At 37.0% G+C, this 14,914-nt stretch overlaps 1 protein-coding gene across 1 annotated transcript in view; it reads left to right on the top strand.

Annotated features, from left to right (window-relative positions):
* Positions 1-14,914, top strand: part of POF1B (POF1B actin binding protein) — a 112,863-nt gene that overhangs the window by 25,394 nt on the left and 72,555 nt on the right. Inside the window, exon 5 of the mRNA XM_026016762.2 lies at positions 9,762-9,863. Coding sequence (XP_025872547.2) covers positions 9,762-9,863 — 102 coding nt within the window. The remainder of the gene's footprint in view (positions 1-9,761; positions 9,864-14,914) is intronic.

Raw genomic sequence — 14,914 nt, 5'->3', positions numbered from 1 at the left:
CCACATTCGGGGAATATACATTGAGGATTGTTAAGTCCTCTTGTTGGATAGATCCTTTAAGTAAGATATAGTGTTCCTCTTCATCTCTCACTGTAGTCTTCGGGGTATATTTTAGTGTATAAGATATAAGGATGGCTACCCCTGCTTTCTTTTGAGGACCATTTGAGTGGCAAAAGGTTCTCCAACCTCATTTTCAGGTTGTAGGTGTCCTTCTGTCTAAAATGAGTCTCTTGTAGACAGCAAATAGATGGGTCCTGCTTTTTTATCCAGCCTGAAACCCTGCACCTCTTGATCGGGTCATTAAGCCCGTTCACGTTCAGAGTTACTATTGACAAATATGAGTTTAGTGTCATCATGATATCTATTCAGTCCTTGTTTTTGTGGATTGTTCCACTGAACTTCTTTGTAAAGGGAAATTTTAAGAGTCCCCCTTAAAATTTCTTGCAGAGCTGGTTTGGAGGTCACATATTCTTTCGATTCCTGCCTGTCTTGGAAGCTCTTTATCTCTCCTTCCATTTTGAATGAGAGCCTTGCTGGATAAAGTATTTTTGGTTGCATATTTTTCTCATTTAGGACCCTGAATATATCCTGCCAGCCCTTTCTGGCCTGCCAGGTCTCTGTGGAGAGGTCTGCTGTTACCCTAATTCTCCTCCCCATAAAAGTCAGGTATATCTTGTCTCTAGCTGCTTTAAGGATCTTCTCCTTATCTTTGGAATTTGCAAGCTTCACTATTAAATGTCGAGGTGTTGAACGGTTTTTATTGATTTTAGGGGGGGAGAATCTCTCTATTTCCTGGATCTGAATGCCTGTTTCCCTTCCCAGATTAGGAAAGTTTTCAGCTATGGTTTGTTCAAATACATATTCTGGCCCCGTGGCCCTTTCAGCGCCCTCGGGAATACCAATTAAACGTAGGTTTTTCTTCCTCAGGCTGTTGTTTATTTCCTTTAATCTATCTTCATGATTTTTAATTGTTTGTCTCTTTTTTCCTCAGTTTCCCTCTTTGCCATCAACTTGTCTTCTATGTCACTGACTCGTTCTTCCATCTCGTTAACCCTTGTCATTAGAACTTCTAGTTTGGATTGCATCTCATTCAATTGATTTTTAATTTCTGCCTGGTTGGATCTAAATTCTGCAGTCATGAAGTCTCTTGAGTCCTTTATGGTTTTTTCTAGAGCCACCAGTAGCTGTAAAATAGTGCTTCTGAATTGGCTTTCTGACATTGAATTGTAATCCAGATTTTGTAACTCTGTGGGAGAGAGGACTGTTTCTGATTCTTTCTTTTGAGGTGAGGTTTTCCTTCTAGTCATTTTGCTCAGTGCAGAGTGGCCAAAAACAGGTTTTATTGGGGAAGGGAGAAAAAGAGAGGAGAGAAAGAAGGAAAGAAAAGATAAAAAGAAAAAAGGAAAACAGAAGAAAAAAAAAGAGAAAAAAGAGAAAGAAAAAGAAAGAAAGGAAAAAAAAACGTGGTGGGGGAAGCAAACCGAAATCAAAAAGCAAAAAGCAAAAGCAAAAACAAACAAACAAACAAACAAGCAAAAACACACGGGGCAGTATCTTCTGTTTCTGTATACTTTAAGTCCCTTGACTTCCCCTGGAACTTGTCCGTCTAGCTGGACTTCTGGGGGCGGGGCCTGTTGTGCTGATTTTCACGTGTTAGCATTTGGGGGAGCTGCTCTGCCCCCTGCCTGGTGCAGGGCTCAGTGGGGGTTGTTTACCCCTGTGAGGCCCTAAGAGGAACAACTGCAGTGGCGGCGGCCAGCTCTGGAGCCCTGGATTCAGCTCCAGCAGTAACTATGGAGCTCTCTGTCTGCAGGGTTCTGTATGCTCCGGGGGCGGGGCCGCTGATCTGCTCAGCTCCGGGCAGGAGCATCCTTGCTTTCTTTGGCCCTCCCAGCCTCTGCCTGTCCCGGGGTGAGCCCGGATCCTGGGCTGTTTCCCCGGCGCCCAGTGTCCAGGGCCTGCGGTGTTTGATTCACGCTCTCGGCGGCGCAGCCACCTCTCCGCCGATCCTCCGCCCGAGCCCCTCCGAGCTGCTCCCAGGGCCCCGCAGCCCCCTCCGCGCAGAGCTGCCCGAGCCCCTCCGAGCTGCACCTGGGTCAATGCGTGGGCGCTGCAGCCCTTTCGGGAGCTCGGCGCACTCTCCCCGGGGCGCAGGTGTCTGTTAGTGTCCCAGGGAGCCTGAGGGCATCCCCGCCCTCCTGGGTCCTGCTCTAACTCCCTGCGGGCGCCTTTCCACCCGGGAAGATTGGTGCAGCTCCTGCTTCTCCGGGACGGGGCTCTCCTGTCCTGGGGACACTCGCCCTGGCATTAACCGTGCTCCTCGCGGGGCCCCTCCCCCTTGGATGCCTTTTGTTTCTTTATTTCTTTTTTCTCTGTCTTCCTACCTTGATAGAAGCACGACCTCTTCTCACTGTAGCATTCCAGCTGTTCTCTCTTTAAATCTCAGGCCGAATTCATAGATTCTCAGGATGATTTGAAGGTTATCTAGGTAATTTGGTGGGGACAGGTGATTTGGAGACCCTACTCTTCCACCATCTTGCTCCTCCCCTACAGATGAAGTCTTATTGATGTTCCAGGGATTGGAGATAACACTTTTTGGGGAATCAGAGAAGGATTTATTGTGGTATAAAAGGTATTATTACAGTTAACATTGAAAAGCTAATGAGTGAATAGATCAAGAAGTGGAGGAAATAAATGAGGATTACTCTTCTCAGAAGGATATTGGCAAAAGAAGTAAAGATGGGATTGTAGCAAGAGGATAAAATAGAATCTTGGAGATCTGAGAGATTTATTTCTGTTTTCTTAAATTAGGCATTTCACAAGGTTCTGTACCTGTCTATTACCCATCAGTTTTCTCAGTCATTCTCACAGCTACAATGACAATTTTCAGAGGAATAACTCCCAAGTCTCTATCTCAAATGTGACTTTTCTCCAGGTCATTTTTTTTATTAAGTAGGTGCCACACCCAGAGTGGAGCCCATTGGGGGGCTGAACCCATGACCCTGAGATTAAGACCTGAGCTGAGATCAAAAGTCAGACACTTAGCCAACTAAGCCAACCAGTCACCTCTCTCCAGATCATTTTTTAAAGATTTATTTGTTTATTTATTTATTTGAGAGAGAGAGAGAGAGAGAGAGAGAGAATAGAGGGAGGGGCAGAGGGAGAACCAGTAATAAGACTAAAGATGCCACATAGAAAGGGGACAAATGGGACACAATTCTGGAATAGACAAGAAGGAATAGGATTCTCTACAGAAGTGACTTCAGGATAAAAGGAGGAGTATGTCTTTCTTGGTAATGAGATGGAAGTAGCAGAAGTTGAAGAGATTTTTGAGGTAGGGTGGAAAATGAAGGAATATCATTGGATAGATCTTGGTTCTCTCAAGAAGAAGAAAGAGAATGAGAGAATGTGAACACAGGGGATTGAAGAAATTGGGAAAAAATTGTAAGCAGAGTTGTAGAAATTTTGAGAAATATGACTACGACCGTGAAGGTTAGAAGGGCTCTTAAAGTTAAAAAACTTGAATTTGTACAGAGCCAAATCAGCAAATATTTTGTAACTTTCTTCAGCAAGTTTTCATGGCCTGCCTGGGAACAACAAAGTGGATGCTGGGGATTATGTACTTGGTTAGATGTGAGAACTACTGCCAGAGGTTCTAAAATCAACAATTAAAATGATAAGATCAGCCATTTTTGAAGACACCTACTAATTTTTAGGGTGGATCTGGCACCAATTCAAATGTACAGATAGGGATCCCTGGGTGGCGCAGCGGTTTGGCGCCTGCCTTTGGCCCAGGGCGCGATCCTGGAGACCCGGGATCGAATCCCACGTCGGGCTCCCAGTGCATGGAGCCTGCTTCTCCCTCTGCCTGTGTCTCTGCCTCTCTCTCTCTCTCTCTCTCTCTGTGACTATCATAAATAAGTTAAAAAAAATTATAAAAAAAACAAATGTACAGATAAAAAATAAGCTGCCAAAATAGTTAATTTGTCTACCAGCTCATTTGTGAAAAATCTGACTTCTAATTAAATTTATTTTGCTGATCTGTTTTACTCAGAATGATTTATTCAAATATAATAAAATTTTATTTTACTTTCTTACATATTTTGGGAAAATAATAGTCCCCTAAACTTGGAAGTCTTTTTTTTTTCAGTAAGTCATTTAAAAAAGCGAGGGAATCAACACTGTTAGGACCTAACCCATTTTTCTTCTTAACAACAATAATGGTTCAGCATTTATAGTAAACAAAGAGAAATTTTCTTTTGCTAACTTTGTTTTTCCTTCTAGAAGGTGCTTATATCCTTAAGATAAACATTCATATCATCTCTTTTCATCCAGTTATCACTACGGGATTTTCAAGATGGATATAGTCCCTGCCCTCAATAAGCCTATTTTTTGTATATACTTTACCTTGATATCTTAGAATAGTTCTAACAAGGTTCTTATAAACTTTTTAAATGCAGTATGGACTTAAAATGTTATATCACTATATTATTAAAAGCCAATATCATTTATACATTAAAATCACAGTTAAAGTTACTTTAAAATATGTTATTTTGCTTGATATAAATTATTCTGCATTACTATCACTATGATAAGAAAACAGCCTCAAAGAAGGTAAATGACTTTCCACAGCAAGTAGATGATAGAGGCAGTACTAAATACAGGTTTTATGACTCTAGAACTTTTTCCCATTATTTCTTCTTCCACTAATTTTAATAGTCCAATCCAATGGATCTGTAGTAGTCCAAATCCAATCTGCTTTGGAATTCTCACCTGTTGACCTCTCTGAAGCATATATACTGTCATTCTCCTTTCCACTGATTTATGAAAATTTTTCTTCACTTGACTTCTTCATTTTTCTCTTCTGATTTTCATATCTCTTAAGACTTATGTAGTTATGTCTTTGATATTCACTTGCCTTTTCACCAATTACATGAATTTAATAAGATCATCTAAGCATATGATTCTAGAAATATAGCCATGAAATCCCCCCTCACCTGTGTGTTGGACATTTATAACCTGAATGCCTTCTTACACATTTTGGTAAAAATCTCTGCAAATTTTTTGTAATAATTTAGTACATATTTAAGGGATTACTATGCACTATATATTTACTAAATGTTATGAGGAGTAAAACCATGAATCAGACCTCGGGTTTTACCAGGAGCACATAAAATTCAGTGTGTCTCAACTTTTCTCGCTTTTGTTTTTGGCACCATTGGTTGTATAGTAGATTTCTCAGATATAAGATCTTACAGTCATCTTTGGAAAGTACTGTCCTTGATGATTTTGGGTAATCTCTTAACTGATCTCCTCACCTGTACTCTTTCCTTTCTCCAATGAATCTTGCTGAAGTAGATGCATGTTCACCTCCCATCCCTGTTTAAAGCATTCAAGAACTTCTCATTGCTTTCAATACCAATCTTCACCTGCCATCTGTTCTCTTATATGTAATTTACACTTTCACAGCCTTGTTTTCATGCCTCATTTTGTTTACTACATTTGGAATACCATTTTCTTTCATGTCCTCATATGCAAAGCCTATCTTAACCTTCTCTCAAATGCCACCTGATCCAAGTAGCCTACTTGAGTACTGCCACATGAATTTTAATTTTTCCTCTTCTGAATTCCATCCCATAAGTTATTTCTCTGTACCTCTTCTAGGAACTTGCTGTTTTCTACCTGGTATTATAGGCTTTTTTTTTTAAACTTTAGCTTTTTTATTTTTTATTATTTTTTATATTTTTTAATTTTTATTTTTTAATTTATTGTTTTATTGGTGTTCAATTTGCCAACATATAGAATAACACCCAGCGACAAATACCCACCATTTGCTTTGATGTGGATGGAACTGGAGGGTATTATGCTGAGTGAAATAAGTCAATCAGAGAAAGACAAACATTTTATGGTCTCATTAATTTGGGGTATATAAAAATAGTTTTATTATATTTATATTTAAATTCAAGTTGCCAACATATACTATAACACCCAGTGCTAATTCCATCAAGTGCCCTCCTCAGTGCCCGTCACCCAGTTACCCCATTCCCCCACCCACCTCCCCTTCTGCAACTCTTTGTTTGTTTCCCAGAGTTAGGAGTCTTTCATGGTTTGTCTCCCTCTCTAATTTATCCCACTCAATCCCCCTCCTTTCCTTTATAAGCCCTTTCACTATTTCTTGTATTCCACATATGAGTGAAACCATATGATAATTGTCCTTCTCTGATCGACTTATTTCACTCAGCATAATACTCTCCAGTTCCATCCATATCAAAGCAAATGGTGAGTATTCATCTCTTATGATGGCTAAGTAATATTCCATTGTGTGTGTGTGTATATATACACACACAACATTTTCGTTATCCATTCTGTCAAGGGACATCATGGATCCTTTCACAGTTTGGCTATTGTGGACACTGCTGCTATAAACATTGGGGTTTAAATGTCCCAGCATTTTACTACATCAGTATCTTTGGGGTCAATATGCAGAAGTGCAATTGCTGGGTAGTAGGGTAGCTCTATTTTTAACTTCTTGAGGAACCTCCATACTTTTCCAAAGTGGCTGCAACAGTTTGCATTCCCAACAACAGTGCAAGAGGGTTCCCCTTTCTCCACATCCTCTCCAACATTTGTTGTTTCCTGTCTTGTTAATTTTCCCCATTCTCACTGGTGTGAGATGGTATCTCATTGTGGTTTTGATTTGTATTTCCCTGATGAAAAGTGATTGGAGCATTTTTTTCATGTGCTTGTTGGCCAATGTGTATGTCTTCTTTGGGGAAATTTCTGTTCATGTCTTCTGCCCATTTCATGACTGGATTTTCTGTTTCTTGGGTGTTGAGTTTCATAACTTCTTTATAGATCTTGGATAGTAGCCCTTTAACTGATAAGTCATTTGCAAATATCTTCTCCCATTCTGTAGGTTATCTTTTAGTTTTGTTGATGGTTTCTTTTGCTGTGCAGAAGCTTCTTATCTTGATGAAGTCCCAATAGTTCATTTTTGCTTTTGTTTCCCTTGCCTTTGTAGATGTATCTTGCATGAAGTTGCTGTGGCCAAGTTCATAATGGTTGTTGGCTGTGTTCTCCTTTAGGATTTTGATGGAATCTTGTCTCACATTTAGATCTTTCATCAATTTTGAGTTTATTTTTGTGTATGGTGTAAGAGAATGGTCTAGTTTCATTCTTCTGTATGTGGCTGTCCAATTTTCCCAACACCACTTGTTGAAGATACCATCCTTTTTCCAGTGGATAGTCTTTCCTGCTTTGTTGAATATTAGTTGACCATAGAGTTGAGTGCCCATTTTTGGATTCTCTATTCTGTTCCATTGATCTATGTGTCTGTTTTTGTGCCAGACTATACTGTCTTGATTATCGCAGCTTTGTAATACAGCTTGAAATCTGGCATTGTGATGCCCCAGCTTTGGTTATCTTTTTCAATATTCCTCTGGCTATTATAGGTCTATTCTGATTGCAAAAATATCCATATTTTGATAGGGATTCGCATTGAATGTGTAAATTGCCCTTGGTAGCATAGACATTTTCACAATATTTATTTTTATAATCCATGAGCATGGAATGTTTTTCCAGCTCTTTACATATTTGATTTCTTTCATAAGTGTTCTATAGTTTTTTAGGGTATAGATCCTTTACCTCTTTGGTTAGGTTTATTCCTAAGTATCTTATGGTTTTGGGTGCAATTGTAAATGGTGTTGATTCCTTAATTTCTCTTTCTTCAGTATCATTGTTAGTGTATAGAAATGCCACTTATTTCTGGGCATTCATTTTGTATCCTGCCACATTGCTGAATTGCTGTATGAGTTCTAACAATCTTGGGGTGGAGTCTTTTCAGTTTTCTATATACAGTATCATATTTGAGAAGTGGGAGAGTTTCACTTCTTCTTTGCTAATTTGAATGCCTTTTTTTTTTTTTTTGTCTGATTGCTGAGGCTAGGACTTCTAGTACTATATTGAATAACGGTGGTGAGAGTGTATATCCCTGTCATGTTCCTAATCTTAGGGGAAAGGCTCTCAGTTTTTCCCTATTGAAAATCAGTATTATAGATGTTTATCTTCATATATCGTCTATACTAGAGATCAGCAAACTTTTCCTCTAAAGGTCATTATAGTAAATATTTTAGGCTTTGCTGTCCCCATAGGATTTTGGCCTTCTTTGTATTTATAGTCCTTTAAAAATCTAAATATTGGGGATTCCTGGGTGACTCAGTCATTTAACACCTGCCTTCAGCCCAGGGCGTGATCCTAGGGTCCTGGGATCGAGTTCTGCATCCAACTCCCTGCATGGTGCCTGCTTCTCCCTTTGCCTGTGTCTCTGCCTTTCTCTCTTTCTCTCTGTGTCTCTCATGAATAAATAAATAAAATCTTAAAAAAATCTAAATATCATTCTTAGCTTGAGGACATTATAAACATAGGCTGCTAGATATTGTTTCATGAATACTGATCAATATTCAGTGTTCCTGGTAATAATCTAAGTTTGATTCATGCATTATAAAATTTAGCAAAGTGTACTGTCCATAGCAAGCTCTTAAACATATGTTTCATGATTGCAAATAACTACCAAAAAAGCTTTTTTACAAAGACAAGCAAACACAAAAGAGCTTCTAGGGGAATCTTTCTAAATATATCTACCTTTAGATTTAATAATCAACTAGCCAAATTTAATCACTTGCACATTTGTTTCACCAAAGTATTCCAGGAACACCCTTTATTCAAAATTGAATATAAGACATATATAGCTTTGGATTCAAGGGTCTCTTGCATTCTCAACAACCCATGTTTTCATTCAGTTGTTTTAAGAGTTTTTACAGTAGTAGATGACAAAATGCTGACATTTTTTTTTTATTTTGAAATGGTCTTATACATATTAACTGGTAGCAGGCTTGGTAAATCCTCTTCTATACTGTTCCTCATATTACAAAAAAAAAATGAATGCAATTTTTCTTTGTAACAAAACAACCTCTACCCCCTCCATACAAGTAGACTCATATGAAAACCAAAGTAAGGGAAAGAAATATAGTAATATAGTATATATTTTATACTTGATATGATTCTTATTAGTCCTTCCCTGTTTTTTTTCTAATCTTGGACATGTCACCAGCCTTTATTTCATTGGCTGATATCTTTAAAGCACTTGGATAATCCTATATCAACTTAATTAATTATATGGGGATACAGTAGCACTTAAAGACTCTATTATGCTTTTAGTATTCAAAACATACATTGTACAGAGAGATTTAGCTTTGATTATAATCACAAGTAAGAATTGTATGCTTCAATGGCACCAAAGCTGAGTTCCAGGGGGGAAAAATCTTTTTATCTACTTTACAGCTCAGCAATGAATTGTTAATTTTGCATTTCTCCAATAATACTTTTGCATAGAAAGAAACCTGCCAGTGAACTCAATTTAAATGAAGTTGACCTCATGCCTGTCTATTTCAGCGGAAACTCACAATACTCACAATACTCACAAAAGGGAAAAAATTTTCTTTCTCACTCCCTTCCAATTCCCCTAAAACATTTTGTTAGACCTAGTAGAATGTAGTAGGGGCGATTCAGATTGCTCTGTTTGAGAAAACAGACCATCTTTATTACTATTTCCTTATATCTCTCCAAACCTTGTTGGGATAGCATTCCATTCTCCTAGTATGCTACTATCTCAGAGTTGATTAGAGACTAGATATTTGCTTAAGTTAAAGTTCCTCTGAAAAAGTATTTTTCAAAACAAAACATAGTCATTATTGTCTTTATAGGAACCACTTTCTCCATTCCTACGAGGAGGCCATTTCTTCCCAGGAAACAATGTTATTTATGAGAAAACAATAAGAAAAGTAGAGAAGCTAAATTTGGATGAGGTATGTAAATTTTGTTTTAAAGCTTATGAAGTGTATAATTTTTAATTATTCGTATTTTAATAGAGTTAAAATGACTTTCAATTGTTAAATGCCAAGCAAGGCCACTATGAGTCATAATAATACCTCATTATGTGTACAACCCTTCAAATCATCCTTAACACTTTCATATTCATTCTCTCATGTGAAATATTATTGTTCCTGTTTTACTGGAAGGGAAACTGAAGTAAAGATATGTCAAGTCACATAGGAAATTAATGGTAGAACCTGAATTTAATACAGATGCTTTGCATGTTTCTTTTAAACTGGTCTCACAAAAATTATAATTTAAAACATTATAACTTTGTCCTAATTGTGGAATTTGAGGAAATAAAACAGATTAATATAGGGGAAGGAGGGGAAAAAAGAGAGGGGGGCGAACCATAAGAGACTCTTAACTATAGAGAACAAACTGAAGGTTAATGGAGAGGAGGTGGCAGGAGATGGGCTAAATGGGTGATGGATATTAAAGAGGCACTTGTGATGAGCATTGGATGTTATATTTAAGTGATTAATTACTAAATTCTACTCCTGAAACCAATATTATATTATAGAATATAAACTAGAAATTGAATAAAAACTTGAAAAATATTAAAAAATATAAAATGAATTTTCAAATGAACAGTATATATGAGCAGATACGTAAAATCCTATACAATGCAAAAGTCTAGAAAACTATAGTTCAAGTCACATTTTAAAAATTTCATTAAATTCAGCTGAGAGACCAAGTACAACATTCAAAACTGTAGTAGGGCAATGGTAATTCCATGGCATGTAGAGCTACCAGAACTTCAAACCGAGTTATTACTGTAGACAACTGTAGATTCATATTGATCTGCTCAGTGGATACAAGTATGTCCAGCCAAGACAAAGCCTGAAACTTGTCTTTTGGACATTCTTGAAGTAGGACAGTGTATTAGTTTCTTAGGACTGTAAAGTACCACAATCTGGGTGGCTTAAACAACACAAGTTTATGGTCTCACAGTTCTGGAGGCCAGAAGTATGAAATCTTCATGTTGTCAGGCCCTGCTCCCTTTGAAGCCTTTAGGGAAAGAGCTCTTCAATGCCCATCTCTTTCTTGTGGTCTCAGGAATTCCTTGGTTTTTAGATCCATATTTAATCCTTTCTCTTTACGTGGCATCTTTTCTGTATGTCTTTCTATCATCTTCCCTCTGAGTATGTCTGTCTCTATGTCCAAAGTTTCCTTTTATATGAGGACACCAGACATTTGATTAGGACCCATCTTAATGGCCTTATTTTAACTTCTTACTTCTATAAAGACCTTGTTTCAAAAAAAATTAAAAAAAAAAAACAAGGTCACATTTTGAGGTACTAATAATTAGGACTTTAACATATGATTTTTGTTGGGGGAACACAGTTTAACCTATAACAGGTAGTTAAATAATGTCAAATGAATTAGGGGATCCCTGGGTGGCTCAATGGTTTAGCGCCTGCCTTCGGCCCAGGGTGTGACCCTGGAGACCCGGGATCGAGTCCCGCGTTGGGCTCCCTGCATGGACCCTGCTTCTCACACTGCCTGTGTCTCTGCCTCTCTCTCTCTCTCTCTCTCCATGTCTATCATGAATAAATAAATAAATCTTTAAAAAAATGAATTTTTATCACAAAAATCTTTTTTCTCATATAAAATGAAACATTAAAATATACTAAATTCTTTTTTCTTGTCATGAGAACACATTTTTATGAGCATTTATGGGCAGTTGTTACCAGATTCATAGGAATTAATACATTATTACTTATTTGATGCTCACTAAAACTAAAATAGTGTAAACTCTCAGAATCACAAACATTCAAACCTTTAAGTCTCTGGTCTGCTTAGAAAGTTGGATATGTTTGAGGGTTTGGTATGGTATGTATTGAACATATATCTTTCAGAATAACAGCAAAATATTTCTACATTATGGCACCAAATAGAAACATTTTATAGAATATGTCAGTTCTTTAAGGGGGACTTTCCTCAAGCTATCAAATTATAACATCTGCCCTTTATTCAACTGAACTGACAAAACAGTAATTTTGACACCTTTTAAATAGTAAGAAATGTTTGATACACCTCATTTCATTCTCCTTCTAATTTAATGTTTCAAAGGGAGAAATACTTTTCTAAATCTTGGTTCCCAGAGGAAAAGATTGAATATCCTGTACATTACAATTACTATACATATGGAACAATTAAAGAAAAACTCTTTTAAAAGAACAGTATAGTTACTTACTATTAATTTGAATATTTATCTTTTTACATCCACTTTTTTTTTTTATTAGTGACTTAAATGATTTGGGAATTTTAAGACTACCATGGGAGACTGCCCAAGGTACAAGGAACCATGCACATTAAACAAACTACAACTGCCTTGACCTCAGTGACAGAAATGCAATAGGATAAGCTGGATAAAGCTAGAATCTGGATGAAACACTATGTTACATGAGATTAATTCAAATAAGACTAGCTCTTAGGATATAAGACCTGCCCCCCCAAAGAAGTCTTTGTCATGGAAAGGTGGTAAATGGATGCCATTTGCAAGATAACTATGCAGTTCCTATGAACTGTACTCTGTATATTTTTTCTCTATCAAAGAAGACAAAATATTTGATAAATCAGAATTTTTAAATCTTTTGTACATTAGAAATTCAGCTTGTGGTACACTTCAAAAGTATGAGTAATATATGAATATCATGATTTAGAACAGTAATTTTAGTAGTTATTAGGTGTGAGAATTGAAACTGAAAATCTATTAAGACTTCAGTGATACTGAGTGGTTAGAGGCCAGAACCACAAGATATCCCAGATAAAGAGACTGTCAGCAATTCTATTCAAGCGTCAACTGATATACTAATAAAGGAAGATGATTGAGAAATGAGCTTTGTTTTGTTTATTGTCCTATATTGATATGTACTTCAGAGTGTTTCATAACTTGCTTTTTAAAGAGCACATTAATTCTTTTCAAGAGAACTTCTATTTCAGTAGTTTAAAAGTTTCCCCACTGGGTGAAAGTTTTCTCAGCCTGTCACTGACTTTTTATTCTAATCCAGTGTATGGAGGTATTCTGTAACATAAAAAAAAACAGATAATACATTCAGCTCTACAATTTGTACAAAAGTTGCTGATAGTACATAGCCTGACTTCTAAACTGTAGTGACCTTAGTGCTATCATATTTCTTTTTTTTAATAATAAATTTATTTTTTATTGGTGTTCAATTTACCAACATACAGAATAACACCCAGTGCTCATCCCATCAAGTGCCCCCCTCAGTGCCCATCACCCATTCACCCTCACCCCCCCGCCCTCCTCCCCTTCCATCACCCCTAGTTCATTTCCCAGAGTTAGGAGTCTTTATGTTCTGTCTCCCTTTCTGATATTTCCCAAACGTTTCTTCTCCCTTCCCTTCTATTCCCTTTCACTATTATTTATATTCCCCAAATAAATGAGAACATATAATGTTTGTCCTTCTCCGATTGACTTACTTCACTCAGCATAATACCTTCCAGTTCCATCCACGTTGAAGCAAATGGTGGGTATTTGTTGTTTCTAATGGCTGAGTAATATTCCATTGTATACATAAACCACATCTTCTTTATCCATTCATCTTTCAATGGACACGGAGGCTCCTTCCACACTTTGGCTATTGTGGACATTGCTGCTAGAAACCTCGGGGTGCAGGTGTCCCGGCGTTTCATTGCATCTGTATCTTTGGGGTAAATCCCCAGCAGTGCAATTGCTGGGTCATAGGGCAGGTCTATTTTTAACTCTTTGAGGAACCTCCACACAGTTTTCCAGAGTGGCTGCACCAGTTCACATTCCCACCAACAGTGTAAGAGGGTTCCGCTTTCTCCACATCCTCTCCAACATTTGTGGTTTCCTGCCTTGTTAATTTTCCCCATTCTCACTGGTGTGAGGTGGTATCTCATTGTGGTTTTGATTTGTATTTCCCTGATGGCAAGTGATGCAGAGCATTTTCTCATGTGCATGTTGGCCATGTCTATGTCTTCCTCTGTGAGATTTCTGTTCATGTGTTTTGCCCATTTCATGATTGGATTGCTATCATATTTCTAAAGTGAGTCATATTTCAAAAGATCCTGGAAAAGATGAGTCTATGAACAGATTCTATGACCTTTATCATCAGTGACTACCAAGGCAATTTCTATTTGTAAAATATTTCTTTTATGTTTTTCTTTCTTTCAAAATAATTTTTGTAGACATAAAAAGATAAGATAATTTGTATACATGTTAAAAATTTCAAAGCATAGAAAGTACAAAAAGAATACAAAAAGAAAATAAAATATATACAGTGGTTTAAAAAAAGCGTCTCTATCCTAGCCCCCTTATCTCTCAGTTCCTCTTCTCAGGGTCTGTCACTCTTAAGATATTTTTTCTCTATGCATTTAAAAACAGCTGTGTATATTTGTAAATATATACATATTTATATATTTTTAAATGTTATACAAAAGGGAGCATAGTATATTCATACTTATGCATCTGCTTTATTCACTTAATATAGTTGAAAATTGTTCTACATAAAAAATATAAAATTTGATGTGCTTTATTAATGCAGGTCAGCTTTCCACTACCCAAAGGAAGTAGAGCATTGAATTTATACTTCCAAAGCTAAATGCATGTGCTTGAATGTAGCATTCTGATTCAAAATAGAGTATGTTTTTCTTTGAAAACTGGCTTTTAGATGCCTGTTATCAAACTAGAATAATAACAAACTAATATAGGAAATTCAAGTATACCTGAAATTCTCAAAACTGAAACAATCTGATAGCTTTTCTTAATCTGTCCTCTATACTTTATCATAAAAAAGCCATGACAAATAAATAAGCAGATAGTAAAGACTTAGTTTAAGAAAAACAAGTTCCAGACTATTTTGAGGACAGTAAAAATTCATTGTTATGTTCTGAAAGAACTCTGACCTAGAATTCATGAATTCCAATCCAAATTTTTCCAAGAATTAGTCATGTCATTATGAGTAAAGCATCTTACTTCTCTGGACCTCAG

The sequence above is a fragment of the Vulpes vulpes genome, chromosome X (assembly GCF_048418805.1).
Source record: "Vulpes vulpes isolate BD-2025 chromosome X, VulVul3, whole genome shotgun sequence".
Taxonomy (NCBI): Eukaryota; Metazoa; Chordata; class Mammalia; order Carnivora; family Canidae; genus Vulpes; species Vulpes vulpes.
Note: the sequence above shows the minus strand (reverse complement) of the source record. Positions and strands in the feature narration are given on the sequence as shown.